The sequence below is a fragment of the Erythrolamprus reginae genome, chromosome 5, assembly GCF_031021105.1.
Source record: "Erythrolamprus reginae isolate rEryReg1 chromosome 5, rEryReg1.hap1, whole genome shotgun sequence".
NCBI lineage: Eukaryota > Metazoa > Chordata > Lepidosauria > Squamata > Dipsadidae > Erythrolamprus > Erythrolamprus reginae.
This window is the reverse complement of record NC_091954.1, coordinates 102597783-102616435: the sequence shown is the minus strand read 5'-3', so window position 1 is coordinate 102616435 and position 18653 is coordinate 102597783. Positions and strand designations below refer to the sequence as shown.

General features: G+C 42.3%; 1 protein-coding gene across 5 annotated transcripts in view; it reads right to left on the bottom strand.

Moving 5' to 3' along the window:
* Positions 1-979: 979 nt before the first annotated feature.
* ECT2 (epithelial cell transforming 2) overlaps positions 980-18653 on the bottom strand; it is an 81904-nt gene continuing 64230 nt past the window's right edge. For 2 of the 5 annotated variants that reach the window (XM_070753644.1, XM_070753645.1), the window contains exons 23-26: positions 15625-15732; positions 13945-14091; positions 7071-7302; positions 980-2208 (exon numbers count right to left, since the gene is read on the bottom strand). In XM_070753644.1, the coding sequence (XP_070609745.1) occupies positions 7081-7302; positions 13945-14091; positions 15625-15732 (477 nt within the window). In that variant the 3' untranslated portion in view covers positions 980-2208; positions 7071-7080. The remainder of the gene's footprint in view (positions 2209-7070; positions 7303-13944; positions 14092-15624; positions 15733-18653) is intronic. The other 3 variants (XM_070753647.1, XM_070753646.1, XM_070753648.1) reach the window with 3 other exon arrangements.

Below are 18653 nucleotides of genomic sequence, written 5' to 3'. Positions count from 1 at the left end.
CAATTGCCAAGTTCCGGTTGAACCTTTCTAGGAGTTTGGGGAGGGTGAAAACGGCCTTCCCCACCCATTCCCGGAGGTCCTCCAGAGGCTGGAAATATTCCATTTGTTGACTTCCCGTTGGATCGGAAGTTCTGTCTTTTTCGCTCTCCCCAGAGCTTTCTAGGATTGGGAGAGAGCACACACACACACACCCGGGGCCGGAGGTCCTCTGGAAGCTGGAAATGTTGTTTGCTGACCTCTGGTTGACCCGGAAATTCTGGAGGGTTTTTTGGCTCTCTCCAATCTTCAGAGCCTTTCTAGGAGCCTGGAGAGAGCACCCCCTCCCCCGGGGCCGGAGGTCCTCTGGAAGCTGGAAATTTTCTGTTTGTCTTCCTCTGGTTGACCCGGAGGTTCTGGAGGGTTTTTGGCTCTCCCCAATCTTCAGAGCCTTTCTAGGAGCCTGGGGAGGACAAAAGTGGCCTTCCCTGCCCCCCTACCCCACGGAGGCCCTCCGGAGGCTAGAAATGGTCCATTTCCCAACTTGACCTGAGCTTGCGTGGCCACATTTATGGCTCCGCATGTCATTTGTGGCACACGTGCCATAGGTTTGCCATCATGGAGCTATGGTATCTTTCAATTACAGGCAGCAGAGATTGTGGTCAAGAAGCCACAAGGCTAGGGAGTCATTTGAGAACATTCTTCTCTGACGTCTTAATCTGCCCTCCAACTCTTAAATGTCCAAAAGGATACTTCTACCGCAAATATTACTAAAATCAATGATAAGTAACATTCGAGCCTACGAATCCACCAACAAAGCCAACAGAGTTCATAATATTTAAGCGATTAATTCCAAAAAATAGGTATGAATAAATGAGTTTAGAAAAACTATTTTTTCCTCTAAGAAAGTTTTAACAGGCAACACAGTAGGCTGAGCTGTTCACACTGCAGAAACATAGCAGTTATTACAGAAGTTAGGGTAACGCATATACAATCAATGGGATTTTTACATCCAAAATTAACAGTGTTTGGTTTATTTTCAAAAATTTCTGCTGGCACAGTATTTTTTTAAAAAATTAAAAATTGATAAAGGTAAACTCTTAAGTTACACTAACTTGTATGTAGTGATCTTGCCATTAAGACGATGGAGATTAAAGCATCCCATCCAATACCCCTTGCATAATAATGGCCACAAGAGAAAGTTTTTGATTGTGTGCAGAAATTTAAATCCAAGAATGAGTGGAGGAATAGATTCTGGGAATTTCATTATTTTTCATGTTGCCAAAAAAATAAAAAATACCAGAAGGGGGAGGGGATCAAAGGTTTAACATTTCAAATCCATTTATATGACAGAATATGAATTTTTAAAAATAGCAGCTGTAGATATTAAACTTAGATCTCCATTTTAATCTCATTTCTGAAATATATGCATAAAAACTCTATATAAAGGAAGTGTTCCACAAAACTTTAGAGACAGGTTTTTTTTCTTTTTAAAAAACAATTGGTTAGTACAATTATCTATAATTATTTTTCCAGGGGTTTCCACTTCTGTTGATTTTTCAAACTGTTGGATGAAAGGTTTTTTAAAAAAAATGAAAAAACAGATAAATTTTAGATCATTGGGCAGCTACAGAGGTTGTCAGTAATCCAGCACCAACCCCCTTATTGCCACCCTAGAAATATACTTAAGCTTTTTAAAAATATTTCTCTTTAACAGAATATTGAAGGCTTCAATATTAAGGGAGGTCAAATCTCTCTATTTTAGATGTGAAACAAATATTTAACTTTAGATATACAGTATACCCATGCAATAGCTATTTCACAACATCCCATGTACAAAGGTTATTAAAAATACAAGTCGTTTTAATGAATGGTTTACACTGAGCAAAATTCCTCCATTATGCATGTAAAGCAATCTGTGCAAATTAATATGTTATCTGTAACAAGGTCCATCCTTCTTTTGCTTTGCAGGCAAAATCAGAGCATTCCTGGCGGTTTAACTTAGTGTTATCTAAAAAGTTAACTAATTGCCACTAAGTGCTACCTAAGTACCACCATTTATGTCAGCATATGGTTGCCTGAACACTTAGAAATTCCTTTGGTCCACATCGTGTTACGCTGCGGCTCCTCTTTCCGTCCACTTCATATCAAATGAGTAGTTGACCGACTGAAGGTATGGCTTCTCTTTTCAAATAGTGATGGCAGATTTATGACGGAAGGAGAATGGATGCTCTATATTGTCAGGGAGGGAGGGAAGAGAAAAAGAGCAAATGTTAAGGCTACGATCTCTTGCAGGAAACAAAAATGCATCAATAAAGTACCTTTCAAAATGTGTAAGTGAGAGGGAGGAAGAATAATCAAAGCTGTTTTGGGAAAAGGAATCAAAAAACGTTTTTCTTGTTTAATTTTAAAACATAAATCTTCCAAATGCCCTGTGTGTTATGCATGTTATTTCTTGCAATCCCTTTTTCATCGCTAAAAACAAACCCAACTGTCTTTAGCAACACGATTGACACAGGTGTGTGTGTATACATTGCATTTATTTTAAAGTAGGGCTTTCCACGATCTTTATGTGACCAACCATCAAAAGAGAGGGAAAAGGGAAGATCTCATCTGTTATTGAATTCTATTTAAGAGCAGTTTCACCCTACCAAGCTTTAAAGATAACTACAGTGGTACCTCTACTTAAGAAATTAATTCGTTCCGTGATCAGGTTCTTAAGTAGAAAAGTTTGTAAGTAGAAGCAATTTTTCCCATAGGAATCAAGGTAAAAACAAATAATGTGTGCAAACCCATTAGGAAAGAAATAAAAGCTCGGAATTTGGGTGGAAGGAGGAGGAGGAAGAAGAGGAGGAGGACAGTTGCTGCTGAAGGAAGAAGGTGAGGTGAGGAGAATAAAAAAAATCCAAACTTTAAGGCTTAAAATAACAAAGAGGGACTCTGAGGCGGCGAGGAGGAGCACGTGCCTCCCATACACCTGGCGTGAGGCTGCCTCCCATACACTTTGCCAGAGAGAGAAACCCAGGGGGAATGGCAGGAAACTGGCTGGGCCTTTGTGCCACTCTCAAATTTCTTGGGAAATTTTTCCGGGCTTGGGTTCCTAAGTAGAAAATGATTCTTGAGAAGAGGCAAAAATATCTTGAACACCCAGTTCTTATCTAGAAAACTTCTTAAGTAGAGGCTTTCTTAAGTAGAGGTACCACTGTACTGTCGTTTCTTTTTTATTGCGAGCACGCCTTACTACATGAAAAATGAAATTCTGTTACCTGCTCTCAAGAGAAAGTGTTTGATTGATTGATTGATTGATTGATTGATTTGTTGTATTTGTATGCCGCCCCTTTCCGGAGACTCGGGGCGGCTAACAGCAGTAGTAAGACAGCATATCATAATAATCCAATACTAAAAACAATTAAAAACCCATTATTATAAAAACCAAACATACATACAGACATACCATGCATAAAATTGTAAAGGCCTACGGGGAAAGAGTATCTCAATTCCCCCATGCCTGGCTGATGCCTGGCGGCAGAGATGGGTTTTAAGTAGCTTACGAAAGGCAAGGAGGGTGGGGGCAATTCTAATCTCTGCGGGGAGTTGGTTCCAGAGGGCCGGGGCCGCCACAGAGAAGGCTCTTCCTCTGGGTCCCGCCAAGCGGCATTGTTTAGTTGACGGGACCCGGAGAAGACCCACTCTGTGGGACCTAACTGGTCGCTGGGATTCGTGCAGCAGAAGGCGGTCCCTGAGATAATCTGGTCCGGTGCCATGAAGGGCTTTATAGGTCATAACCAACACTTTGAATTGTGACCGGAAACTGATCGGCAACCAATGCAGACTGCGGAGTGTTGGTGTAACATGGGCATATTTAGGAAAGCCCATGATTGCTCTCGCAGCTGCATTCTGCACGATCTGAAGTTTCCGAACACTCTTCAAAGGTAGCCCCATGTAGAGAGCGTTACAGTAGTCGAGCCTCGAGGTGATGAGGGCATGAGTGACTGTGAGCAGTGACTCCCGGTCCAAATAGGGTCGCAACTGGTGTACCAGGCGAACCTGGCTGAACGCTTTGCTTATTTCTACCAAATCTTATATTTTTAGGACCAAATGGCACTCTGTCATTCAGAACAGGCGGTCTTGCTGGGCTCATGGTTGCTCCTCAAAGAACAACAGACAGGAGACTGAGAGGGCCTCTACACAACCATTTTGTGCTACATTTATGGCATTTTCCTGCACCAGGAGTTCCTGCACATGGTCTTACATGCCTTGGTCATTTCTTGGTTGTATTCCTTAAATTGGTTTTACAATGTTCTTGAAGCCCAGCTGGAAGCCACAGATGGTGCAGTACTTATAAAAGTACTGTATATGTACATCTAATTTGTATGCTACCCAATTCATTGCAGCTCTGGACAGGGTATATTGTAAGTTTAAAAAAACATACCCAATAAAATAAAAACTAAGAAGATAATAACCTGGGAACAATACACTGGGGAAATCAATACAATTCCCACAAAGGTTTATATTTCTTAACCTAGCACTTGGTAGAAAGAGCCAGGGTCTTCAAGGCCAATTTAATGCATGGCACGGGGCCCTTAAACCTCCAGGATTTGAGTAATTATGGGCATTTCTCATTGTGCCTATGCATTGCCACTATTTTGCACTGGTCATCAGCAGTCTTTCTGGATGTGGCTGTCACCTTTAAATCTTTATGTGGCTTAGGACCTTTGTAAGATTGGGAAAGGAAAGGAACCTTTGCGTTCTTCTCCCTAGAGGGAATTAGCCTTGGGACCCTTGAAAAGAGGCCTTTCTCTGCTACTGTTCTTTCTACCTAGAATTAGAGCAACTCCACCACTTTTGGAACAAAAGGTCATTAAGACCTGTTTGTTGCAGGAAGCCTTGGGGGACTGAAATGTGCATGGCCTTCCCCCTACTGAAAATATGTGATGGGAATCTATGTTGGAAAGCAATTAAGGATTGTAAGTGCTGAAATTATTGCTAGTTTCATCATTGCTACAGATAAAATGTTGGCCTTCTCCAGGTCCTGCCAACTAGACAATGTCGTTTGGCAGGGCCCAGGACAAGAGCCTTCTCTGTGGTGGCCCCGGCCCTCTGGAATCAGCTCCCCCCGGAGATTCATACTGCCCCCACCCTCCTTGCCTTTCATTAAAACCTGAAAACTTATTTAGGCTACCAGGCTTGGGGGCATTAGATCCCAGCCTCTGACCATTGAATGTTTACTATTTATTATTATTATTATTATTATTATTATTATTATTATTATTATTATTAACATTTGTATGCCGCCCCTCTCCGCAGACTCGGGGCGGCTCACAACAAGAATAGTAACAATATAACAATGTAACAAATCTAATATTTAAAAAACATCTTAAAAACCCATCATAAAAAAACCATACAACACATACCATACATAAACTATAAAAGCCTGGGGGAGGTGTCTCAATTCCCACCATGCCTGGCGATACAGGTGGGTCTTGAGTAATTTACGAAAGATAAGGAGGGTGGAGGGCAGTTCTGATCTCTGGGGGGAATTGATTCCAGAGGGCCGGGGCCGCCACAGAGAAGGCTCTTCCCCTGGGGCCCGCCAGATGACATTGCTTAGTGGACGGGACCCAGAGAAGACCAATTTTGTGGGACCTTATCGGCCGCAGGGATTCGTGCGGCAGAATGTTTACGGTTGTAATTGTATGAATGATTTTAATGTTTAGCTTTTTATAATGTTTTAAATTAACTATTTATATTAAATGGATCTAGCTGTATTATTGTAGTACACTGGTTATTGATATGTTTGTGAGCCACCCCGAGTCCACAGAGAGGGGCGGAATATAAGTCCAATAAATAAATAAATAATAAATGACACTACCATCAGTTGTGACTGAAGCAGTTTGTTTATTTATTTATTTGTTTGTTTGTTTGTTTGTTTGTTTATTTATTGGATTTATATGCCGTCCCTCTCCGAAGACTTGGGGCGGATAACAGCAATCATAAAACAGCATACAATAATAATCCAATACTAAAAACGATTAAAAACCCATTAATATAAAAAACCAAATATACATACCGACATACCATGCATAAAATTGTAAAGGCCTAGGGAGAAAGGGAATCTCAATTCCCCCATGCCTGGCGGCAGAGGTGGGTTTTAAGTAGCTTACAAAAGGCAAGGAGGGTGGGGGAAATTCTATTCTCTGGGGGGAGTTGGTTCCAGAGGGTCGGGGCCGCCACAGAGAAGGCTCTTCGCCTGGGTCCCGCCAAGCGGCATTGTTTAGTTGACGGGACCTGGAGAAGACCCACTCTGTGGGACCTAACTGGTCGCTGGGATTCGTGCAGCAGAAGGCGGTCCCTGAGATAATCTGGTCCGGTGCCATGAAGGGCTTTATAGGTCATAACCAACACTTTGAATTATACGCCTGCCTGCATGAATTAACTAAATTTGCCACCAGTTTTGAAGAACATTGAATAGTCTTGATGTTCTGCACCAGACAAATATAGTGAAACCCAAAGAGGAGGAAGGAAAAATTGTCCATGGTGCATCGCATCCTAGATCCCAAAGGTGTTTTTTTCAAAAGGCAAGTTCTGAGCTGAACTGAAGTAGCTTCTTGGATGAGAAGCGAACTGTCTTCAAGAAAAATAAAAACAAACTCCAGTTGCCCTTTGAAAAAGCACCTTTGGGACAACCACGACCTGGATTGACTGACAATCTCCATTCACATCTCATCCCAGGCTAAGCTTGCACCACTGAGACCATCAATGGTCCTGCTACAAATCAGCAGCAGGAGAATATAAAGATTGTGGAAGGATGGACTGTTATGATATGATATCCACATTGTTTTTGTTCAGGAAAGTTTAGGATTTTTTCCCCCCAAAAGAATTATAACAAAATTTTGAAACTATCATAAACATGAGAAGAAACCCAGAAGTAAGCATGATCTTATTTGATATAGATTGTTAAATCAAAAGATCTAGGTAGTGCCCAAAGAACCCAAAGAGAGCCAGAATCTATTGGATCTTGGATAGACCATGTGCCATATTTAACACAAAATTATTCTGTCTCCAAGAAACGCCCGCAAAGTGATGATGCTCACTTGAAGCAGCTTAAACTTCATCACTGCTGATGGCTGGATAACAACTGGACAGGGAGCAGCTCTTTAAGTTTTCAGAGCTGGAAGCCATCCACCCTTCTAGATCATGGGAAGACCGGACTAGAGGTCGAGATCTAGTATTTTGGGAGGTCCCGTCAATAGAGTTGGAACGTTGTATGTTAGTGGGATGTTTAATTGGTCCATTTAAGCTGCATGTAGAAGCAGTACGCATCATCTAAAAACAATACAGGAAGGAGGGAGAAAACACGGTTAATCTACTTATTGCAGCCAAGCCAAACTTAAGGATTTTACATACTTACTTTCACTAACATGGATTTTAATTGTAATTAGAGCTCCGTACTCTTCAAACAGAATACCAAAAAAATGTCCTTTCAACCCAACAGTGCAACATATTCAAGACAGTCTCGGCAAGATCTACTGTTTCCCGATCATGAATTTCTTACCAATATAACTAATCTTTTCAGCTGTTACAGCAATATAAATCTTTCAGAAGGCAGGAAGGGGGTGAGGATCTCATTGTAACATAAGGCCACTGGAAGCTGGCAGTTGCATTAAGATAAAGAATGTATTTCACACCTCCTTCTCTATAAAGATATCCGTAAATAACATAAACACCTGTTGAAACCTTTAGATCTACTTTAACTTTAATAACCATACAGATTATAAAGTGAGTCTAAGTAGGTGCTGATGAACAAAATGGTGTTGAATGTCTCTTAAACATCTATTTCTGTTGACTTTTTATCAACCTTGCTAACATTTCGGTATCATATAAACACTTCTGAATAGGGGTAGTTGTTGCCCAATGACCAAGGTTATGATGGAACTGCATAAGGTAGCTAGGGCTGGTCCTCCATGTTCCAGCCATCTCAGCACCCCCAGAGGTCATGGGATTGTAATCTGGGCATTTGGCCGCTAGTTCACACATATAACCTGTTCTACATGATCATGGGACTACCATTTTCAACCTTCGCTGTGGACTTCCTCAGAAATAGCATTTAGACTTATACACCGCTTCATAGTGCTTTTACAGCCCTCTCTGAGCGGTTTGCAGAATCAGCCTATTGCCCCCTACAATCTGGGTCATTCATTTTATCCACTTCAGAAGGATGGAAGACTGAGTCAACCTTGAGCCCGTCGTGAGATTTGAACTGCTAAACTACAGCTACCCTGTTTCCACGAAAATAAGACGTACCCCAAAAGTAAGGCATGTCAGAGATTTTGCAGAATTTGCTAATATTCGACTATGCCGAAAATAAGGCGTAGTCAAGTTTACATACGGTACGGTGGAAAAACATACGGTACCATTCAAAGCTGTTCATAGCAGTACCGTAATAATGTGGCGTCCCTTGCTGGCCCCTTCCATCGCTTTGTACCGTCCAGTACAGCAGACACAGTCTGCTGCTGTCTCACCGCCATTACAGTCTCCACTACAGTGCGTAGACTGTAGTTCCTCTGGTGGCCGGAAGCTGCAATAGCGGGAGTACACTGTTGTACCATATAAGTGTCGTCGTTTGTGTGTGTTGGTGTCATACTGACAGGTACTGTAATCAGTGTACCGTACGGTACACTTTCTTTGGGGGTGTCAGCTTTTCTGCCTGTGAATTTGTCTTATTTGAGAAATATAAGGCACCCCCTGAAAATAAGACGCAAAAATTAATATAAGACAGTGGAGCAAAAATTAATATAAGACAGTGTCTTATTTTCGGGGAAATACAGTAGCAGTTAGCTGAAATAGCCTGCAGTTCTACACTCTAACCACTGCTCCCAGCTCTAATCAGTGTCTCAGTGTCTAATCCAGGACAGTCCCCCCCCCTAGGGATGCGATGCCAAGGGGGAACACGTGACCCCAGGGAACATGTTTTTTTGCTGCAGGGAGTAGGGGTTTTTTGCACCGAACACAGCACAGAGTAGAAGATATGAAGTGCATATAACAAACCCTGGAAAAAAAATTTAACAGGAATGAAAAGAAAGGAGGAGAGAGATGGAGATAATGAAACAAAGGTAAGTCTCCCAAAAGCTAAGATGAAATATGACAAAGCGTATGTAGCACTTGGCTTCAATGTGACTATGGTGGGAGACGAGGAAAGACCTGTATGTTTACTATGTCTAAATATGTTGGCAGCAGACAGCATGAAGCCAAATGAATTAAGGCGTCTCTTAAACACATTATACCCCAATCATGCTGATAAGATGCTTCAGGTTTTTTTCAGGGAAAACGTGCTGAATATTGCAAACAATCGTCCCGGCGGAGAATTGGAGGGGGCGTGAAATGTTTACTTCGTCCTAGGGTGGGCCTTTGTGCCACTCTCAAATTTCCTGGGAAGTTTTTCCGGGCTCGGGTTCTTAAGTAGAAAATGGTCCTTAAGAAGAGGCAAAAAAATATTGAACACCTGGTTGTTATCTAGAAAAGTTCTTAAGTAGAGGCGTTCTTAAGTAGAGGTACCACTGTACCTGCATTCTAAAATAGGATACAGAACTATAACAAGTTCCTGAACATTGATGAAATAATGACCAGTAGTAAAAGATTTTTCCCCCTTCCTTGCACACATCAAAAGCCTTTCAAATAAGACTTGAGATAAACGGGCAAAGAGTGAAGGAGAACCTGTTGCCCTTGAAGCACTGCTGAAGTAACTAAGCTGCTAATGTTTAATGGAACTTCTTTGACATGATTTTGTTATGATCTCAAATGCAAAAAAAATATAAAGTTTGGTCTAATTGAGGAAAGGGGAATAGGAAAGTCGACCATCACAGGTTTCTGTGTTAATTTGTGGTTAAGAAAGCACAAATTCAATTTAACTGTATTAATGTTTTCTCCCCAAATTCTTGGTTCAGGGTTAATAGCTTGAATATTTTTAGCAAATTGATTTTTTTCCTGTAACTTGTTCTTCAGATAGCCATCTGTGCATTTACATGTGTAAATTCATGTTTGCACAAACCAGCATTGAAAGTCAAGACTCATTGCCTCTGTTTATATGGGATGTTGGTAACGTTTGGACAATCTAGTCCAGCGGTCCCCAAGCTATGGCCCGCGGGCCACATTTGGCCCGCTGAGGCCATTTATCTGGCCTGCAGGTCTTTTCCAAGGCCGCACTGGAAAAGCAGTGAGAACGTCTCCCTCAATCTCATCTCACCTGAGGTAAAGCAAGGCTTGCCAAAAGCCGAGCTGGGCACAACACACACACATACACGCACACACTCGCCTCCTCCTCCTCTTTGAGTTGCTAACTCCTGTTTTCTGAATGGGGATTGAATGGGAGTCCGGGGTCGGAAGGTGGAGGCTTGTCGGGCGAGTCCTCCGCGGGGAGAGAAGAGGGAAAAGAGAGAGAGAGAAGTGGAGAGAAAGAAAGAAAAGGGAAAGAGAAGGGAAAAAGAGCGAGGGAAAGAAGTGGAGAGGAAGGAAGGAGGGAGGGAGGGAAGGAAGGGGGAGAAAGAGAGGGAGAGAGAAAGGGAGGGAGGGAGGAAGAGAGAGAGCAAGAGAGAGAGTAAGAAAGACAGAGCAAGAGACAAAAAGAAAGCAAGAGAGAGAGAGAGAAAGCAAGACAGAGAGAGAGAGAGAGAAATAAGGTATGTGCAGTGTGCATAGGAATCTGTTCACAGGTTTTTTTATAGTCTGGCCCTCCAACAGTCCGAGGGACAGTGAACTGGCCCCCTGTGTAAAAAGTTTGGGGACCCCTGATCTAGTCAAACTTCTAAATTCCAGCTACATAAACAATACCAGGATGAGTTATAAGGTCTTTCCAGTTATTCAGATGTTTTAAAACTTTTTCAGATACTCTGAAAACATTTGTTTTCTCAAAATCTCTCATTTGACATCTATTAAATCGATCTCAATTTGTCCAGCATGCTTTTTAAAAAAATTATGGATACTACTGGTATTGGAAAATGGACTCCTGCGAGTTACTTGGACTGTAAGGCGATCAAACTGGTCAGTCATAGAGATCAACCCTGACTGCTCTTTAGAAGGCCAGATCCTGAAGATGAAACTCAAATACAGCGGTACCTCGGTTCTCGACCACAATTTGTTCCGGAAGTGTGGTCGAGAACCGATTTGGTCGAGAACCGAATTAATTTATCCCACAGGAAATAACGGAAATGGATTTAATTGGTTCCCAGCCCATTGACTTGCTGGGAACCAATTAAATCTATTTCCTCTATTTCCTATGGGATAAAGATCTGAGGGGATAGGGTGAGAGGGAATGGGAGTCGGGATTCGACACGCCCCTCCTGGCCGCCCTCTTAACAGCCTCCCAGTCTCTACCGTCTAACTGCTCCAAGCTGCAGGAAGGGTAGGGCTGGCTGCAATACCGGCAGCTTCGGGGGGGCTCCTTTCCTCAGCGGTTCAGTTTGTTACCTCCCGGCAGCTGCACCAACTTTTTCTTTCCCGGCGGCGGCGATGGCGGTGGCTTCCCTTCGAGGAGCAGCAGCAGCGTCGGGAACGTCACGTGATGAAGGGAAGCCGCCGGAGCCGCCGGCGGGAAAGAAAAAGTTGGTGCAGCTGCCTGGAGGTAACAAACTGAACCGCTGAGGAAAGGAGCCCCCCAAAGCTGCCGGTATTGCAGCCAGCCCTACCCTTCCTCATGAATCCCAGCGACCAGTTAGGTCCCACAGAGTGGGTCTTCCCCCGTCCCGTCAACTAAACAATGTCGCTTGGCGGGACCCAGGGGAAGAGCCTTCTCTGTGGCGGCCCCGGCCCTCTGGAACCAACTCCCCCCAGAGATTAGAATTGCCCCCACCCTCCTTGCCTTTTGTAATCTACTTAAAACCCACCTCTGCTGCCAGACATGGGGGAATTAAGATTTCTTCTCCCCCTAGGCCGTTACAATGGTATGCATGGTATGTTTGTATGTGTGTTTGGTTTTTTATATTAAGGGGTTATAATTTGCTTTTAGTATTGGATTATTATTGTATATTGTCTATGATTGCTGTTAGCCGCCCCGAGTTTTCGGAGAGGGGCGGCATATAAATCCAATAAACTTGAAACTTCCTGCAGCTTGGAGCAGTTAGACGGTAGAGACTGGGAGGCTGTTAAGAGGGTGGCCAGGAGGGCCGTGTCAGATCCCGACTCCCATTCTATCTCACCCCATCCCCTCAGATCTTGTGGCAGCTGCTTTGCAAAGCTGCCCTGGTCGCACATTTCGGATAGTAAACAAAATTTTCTGTTTAGTATCCGAATTTTTGTTCGGATACCGAAGCAAACTTTTGCAGAAAATTTTGTTCGGTATCTGAAATGTACAAAAACCAAGGCGTTCGAGAACCGAGGTACCACTGTATTTTGGCCACCTAATGAGAAGGACTCAACTGAAAAGAGCCTAACGCTGGGAAAGATTGAGAGGAAAAAAAGAAGGGGGCAGCAGAGAACGTGGTGGCTGGATGGAGTCACTGAAGCTTAAATGGACTCCAGAGGATGGTAGAGAACAGGAAAGCCTGGAGGAACGTTGTCTATGGCATTGCGATGGGTTGGACATGACTTCTCAACTAACAACAATTGGAAATTATAGCTTTATTACTGAGGATTCTATTCTTCACTATCTTCTAGCCCAGTGGTTCTCAACCTTTCTAATGCCACGACCCCTTAATACAATTCCTCATGTTGTGGTGACTCCCAACCATAAGTCTAGTGCCAATTCTCCCAACAGAGCTTTAAGCTGGTTGGCAGGAAGGTCAGAGGGACACCCCCACTGTAAATGCCTGATTGGTCAGATTGTAAAAATATGTTCCAAGGTGCCAAAAGAGAAGCTTTAGTTCTTAACACCATGGGAAATTTGTCTTTTCCCATGGTCTTAGGTGAGCCCTGTGAAACGGTCGTTCGACCCCCAAAGGGGTCTTGACCACAGGTTGAGAACCACTGTATCTAGTCACACTGATCAGATACCCACGTTTTTCCAAAAATAAGATTGAGTCTTATTTTCCAGTTAGGCCTATTTTTGGGGGAAATAAGGTACTAAATGTGTCTGTCTGACTATTTTAACTTGGACTTATTTTGGGGAGCTAGGGCTTCTATTGCAAGTACAGTTGTATCTCTACCTACAAACGCCTCTACTTACGAACTTTTCTAGATAATAACCGGGTGTTGAAGATTTTTTTTGCCTCTTCTCAAGAACCATTTTCCACTTACAAACCCAAGCCTCCGAAACTGTAACCAGAAAAGGCAGGGAGAAGCCTCTGTGGGGCCTCTCTAGGAATCTCCTGGGAGGAAACAGGGAAGGAAAAGATGGGGAGAAGCATCTGTGGGGCCTCTCTAGGAATCTCCTGGAAGGAAACAGGCCTCCACCCTCCCTGTAGTTTCCCCAATCGCACACACTATTTGCTTTTACTTTCCTATGGGAAAAATGGCTTCTTCTTACAAACATTTCTGCTTAAGAACCTTGTCATGGATCGAATTAAGTTCATAAGTAGAGGTACCACTGTATCATGAAAGATCATATTAGGGCTTATTTTACGGTTGGGTCTTATTTTCAGGGAAACAAAGTAGCCGGCGCAACTTCACAAAATTAAAATACAGTGGTACCTCGACATACGAGTTTAATTCGTTCTAGACCCGAGCTCGTAAGTCGATCAACTCGCATCTCGAATGAATGCCTTTAGACTTTGTTTTTCGCGCCGAGATAACCGGCAGCAAGGAGATTCTTGCGCCACCTAGTGGAAGCTCGGCTCGTATCCCGAATTTGAGTAAGGGTGTCGAACAGAAATTTTGCTCGCGTCGCAGCTCGTAACTTGGAATACTCGCATGTGGAGAAGCTCGTATCTAGAGGTATGTGATATCAGTTAGGTCCATTATTCCAGTAAGCACAACCCGGGACTCAATCTCCACCTTTGCTTGCATATTACTCCCGATTTCCCCAGGCAAGTCACTTACTGCTAAAGATGAAGTACTGGCAAGGCGTCCCCCTAAACAGCTTTCACTAGTGGCGTAGACATTCTTGCCCTCTACGCTGTTGTGAGCTATCAGAGCTCTTCGAAGGGCTCTCTTTGGAGTCTTGGAAAAAGAGAACGCTCGGGTAACCTGCAAAACGTTGGCATGGAAAAAGGGACAGGTGAAACAAAGAAACTGTGCCAGATACTGAAATCGGTTCCAAATATTAGCCAAAGAAGATTGTGCTGAGTTTTAAGTACACTATGATTCATAGAATGTTGTAATCTCATTTCAGGTTAAACACACTGGGCAACTTCACACTTCCTTTTCTTTTACTTTGCCAGGCAAAGCCGTCATGCAGCTCTGTCGTAGACTTTCAAATGATTTACTGGACAGTACAGTTTTTTACAATATTGATTTGTTTTACCGATTTATATTTCACTTTCCTTGTGCAAATTCAAGGTACCATATTTTTCCCCGTTGGCCTTGCTTCTCAGAAGATTGCAAAAGGTGATCACATGAAACACACACACCCTATTGCCCAGCGTTCATTCATTCATTCATTCGATATTTTTTTTAATGCCGCCCTTCTCCTTAGACCGGGACAGCTTACAACATGTTAGCAATAGCACTTTTTAACAGAGCCAGCATATTGGCCCCACAGTCCAGGCCCTCATTTTACCCACCTCGGAAGGATGGAAGGCTGAGTCAACCTTGAGCCAGTGATGAGATTTAGAAACATAGAAGATTGACGGCAGTAAAAGACCTCATGGTCCATCTAGTCTGCCCTTATACTATTTCCTGTATTTTATCTTAGGATGGATGTTTATCTCAGGCATGTTTAAATTCAGTTACTGTGGATTTACCAACCATGTCTGCGGGAAGTTTGTTCCAAGCATCTACTACTCTTTCAGTAAAATAATATTTTCCCATGTTGCTTCTGATCTTTCCTCCAACTAACCTCAAGATTGTGGCCCCTTGTTCTTGTGTTCACTTTCCTATTAAAAACACTTCCCTCCTGAAACTTATTGAACCCTTTAACATATTTAAATGTTTCAATCCTGTCCCCCCTTTCCCTTCTGTCCTCCAGATTGAAGTCATTAAGTCTTTCCTGATAAGTTTTATGCTTAAGACCTTCCACCATTTTTGTAGCCTGTCTTTGGACCCGTTCAATTTTATCAATATCTTTTTGTAGGTTAGGTCTCCAGAACTGAACACAGTATTCCAAATGTGGTCTCACCAGCACTCTATACAGCGGGATCACATTCTCCCTCTTCCTGCTTGTTATACCTCTAGCAATGCAGCCAAGCATTCTATTTGCTTTCATGGCCTAGTAGGCAAGGTTCACAATCTCTTCAGAAGGGCTAGATATGTACCTGCGCCTCTTTCGTGCTTTGCTTTTTTAATGAACTTGGAAAAATATTAAATTGTGTATTTTATTACAGTGGGATCAAAAACCCAGACCTCATGAGTTTTACCAAGGATGATTTTTAAAATAAAATAAAATATCAGACTATGTCAGTCAGATGGTGAGGGCATTTTGTTCGAAAGCTAAGACAAGGCAGTGAAGTATTTAAAATGATATATAAAAGAAAATTTAAAAGTATCGTTTTACTGGGAAACCAATTGCGTCCTCGTTTTAGAATTCAAGGAGACCAGTCCTTTTCAAGCTAAGCCTCTTACCTTCTTCGAGGTTTTCTTTATGGCCCGCGATGCCCTACTCAATGTACTATCCACATCTTTCGTGTTTACTTCAATAGAATCAGGATCAGTTGAATAAATAAGATTTTCCTGGCAGGAAAAAAAAAAGCCCCAACTATTAGCTTCAAGGGTAAAAAGAGGGGGGGAAAGCTGCCTTGAATTTCAAATCCACATTCAAAAACCTAGGGCTTCTTAACTCCTCAAATTTCACAAGCCTACCTTCCCATAGCAGAGAGATTATGCATTACATCTGGCACATTATTCTGGTATTGACCCCCGTATAGACACTGGCACATAGAGAGCAGGGGGAGAAAAAAATCGGGGTTTAAACCTCTGCTGCCACCATGTGGGAACGGCGTGCAATTAATTTGAGAAAATGAAGGTTTTCGTTTTGTTTTGTTTTGTCTAGAAGAAAGGATGCAAGCCACACATAGTGAAGAAAGGTTCCCTTATGAGGCTAGAAAAGAAGAGATAAGTCATGCGTCACCAGAGCAGAAAGGAGAGGTGTGACTTGCCAGGCTGAAGTAGAAAATGTATCTAGAAACATAGAAACATAGAAGTCTGGCGGCAGAAAAAGACCTCATGGTCCATCTAGTCTGCCCTTATACTATTTTCTGTATTTTATCTTAGGTTTTATCTTAGGAAGTTTTTTCCAAGCATCTACATTTACTTTCAGTAAAATAATATTTTCTCATGCTGCTTCTGATCTTTCCCCCAACTAACCTCAAGATTGTGGCCCCTTGTTCTTGTGTTCACTTTCCTATTAAAAGCACTTCCCTCCTGAACCTTATTTAACTCTTTAACATATCTAAATGTTTCGATCATGTCCCCCCTTTTCCTTCTGTCCTCCAGACTATACAGATTGAGTTCATTAAGTCTTTCCTGATACGTTTTATGCTTAAGACCTTCCACCATTCTTGTAGCCCGTCTTTGGACCCGTTCAATTTTGTCCATATCTTTTTGTAGGTGAGGTCTCCAGAACTGAACACAGTACTCCAAATGTGGTCTCACCAGCACTCTTTATAGCGGGATCATAATCTCCCTCTTCCTGTTTGTTATACCTCTAGCTATGCAGCCAAGCATCCTACTTGCTTTCCCTACCGCCTGACTGCACTGTTCACCCATTTTTGTGGGTGAATCTAGGCTCTATTTGTAATTCAACTTGACACCAGGTTCGTCTTGAACGTGAAGATAGGTTATCTGACACCTGCATATTGTTCATCAGAACATCTAAAAGACAGTTTTTTTGTTTTTTGTTTGTTTCATATATGCTCAGAAAACTTCAGAGACCTCGATGGATCCTATATCTGTGACAGTCACTTAACATTGTAGCCTAGGATGTACCATAGGTCAGTGTTTCCCAACCTTGGCAACTTGAATATATTTGGACTTCAACTCCCAGAATTCTTTGTAGATATATTTTCTACCTTGAATTATTTATAACAAAGTTGGGGGAAAGATAAAAAGCAACATGAGAAAATATTATTTTACTGAAAGAGTAGTAGATGCTTGGAACAAACTTCCAGCAGACGTGGTAGATAAATCCACAGAATTCTGGGAGTTGAAGTCCAAATATATTCAAGTTGCCAAGGTTGGGAAACACTGCCAGAGGTGACAGAGTATACTTTGTGGACAAAAGAAGCAAGTATTTTAAATAATGTTTCATTCCTTCCCTTCTTTCGTACCTGTTCACCTATGCACCTCAGATTTTAATGTCATTTCTATTTCACCTTTATTACTTTTTATAAACAATTGAAGGTAGAAAATATATCTAATGCTCAGTATTTCTCCTATATTCCCCACAGCAACCTTCTGAGTGACCTTAGTTGAGGGTGTGGTGACTCAGCTGGCTTTCATGGCTAAGGTAGGGCTAAAAGCCACAATGCCCATGTATCTAGTCTTAACCACTAGACATAGAACTGTTCCTCTATGTCAGTGGTTTCCAACCTGAGGATCGGGACCCCTTTGGGGGTCGAATGACTGTTTCACAGGGGTCACCTAAGACCATGGGGAAAGACAAATTTCCCATGGTGTTAGGAACTAAAGCTTCTAAAACAGAAAAAAAAGCAAGAGATATTACCTTATGTTATGAACAAATCACAATCTAATATATTTTTCTAATTGTGTTCAAATTTTTAAACTGTTATTTCAGCATACTTATATCTTTTTCTTTTTATTCCACCAAGTATATACCCTCTGCCAAGTATTGTAAAATTTGGAATCTTTTTGGTTGTTTAATCGTCTCATCATCATATCAAGCTCAGCACGTTCTAAAACTTTCTTAAGTATTTCTTCTTCTTTTGGAATCTCTGTTTCCTTCCATCTTTGTGCAAAAACTATCCTACCAGCTACTAATACAGTGATACCTTGTCTTACAAACTTAATTGGTTCTGGGACGAGATTCTTAAGGTGAAAAGTTTGTAAGACGAAACAATGTTTCCCATAGGAATCAATGGGAAAGCGATTAATGCGTGCAAGCCCAAAATTCAACCCTTTTGCCAACCGAAGCGCCCGTTTTTGCGCTGCTGGGATTCCCCTGAGGCTCCCCTCCATGGGAAACCCCACCTCCAGACTTCTGTGTTTTTGCGATGCTGCAGGGAATCCCAGCATGGGAATCCCAGCATCGCAAAAACGGGTGCTTCACTGGCAACGGAAGTCCGGAGGTGGGGTTTCCAATGAAGGGGAGCCTCAGGAGAATCCCAGCAGCGCAAAAATGGGTGCTTCGCTGGAAACGGAAGTCAGGAGGCGGGGCATTACAGCGGCGGTGGTGGGTTTGTAAGGTGAAAATAGTTTGTAAGAAGAGGCAAAAAAATCTTAAACCCCGGGTTTGTATCTCGAAAAGTTTGTATGACAAGGCGTTTGTAAGACGAGGTATCACTGTATATGGACTATTTAAATAATATATGTCTTTTTGGTATTTATTATCTGAAATACCTAATTAAAAAAATTCGGGTTTTTTCTTGATGTCTCGCTGCGTTATTTCTCTTAGCCATCTTTCTAGTAACTTCCAA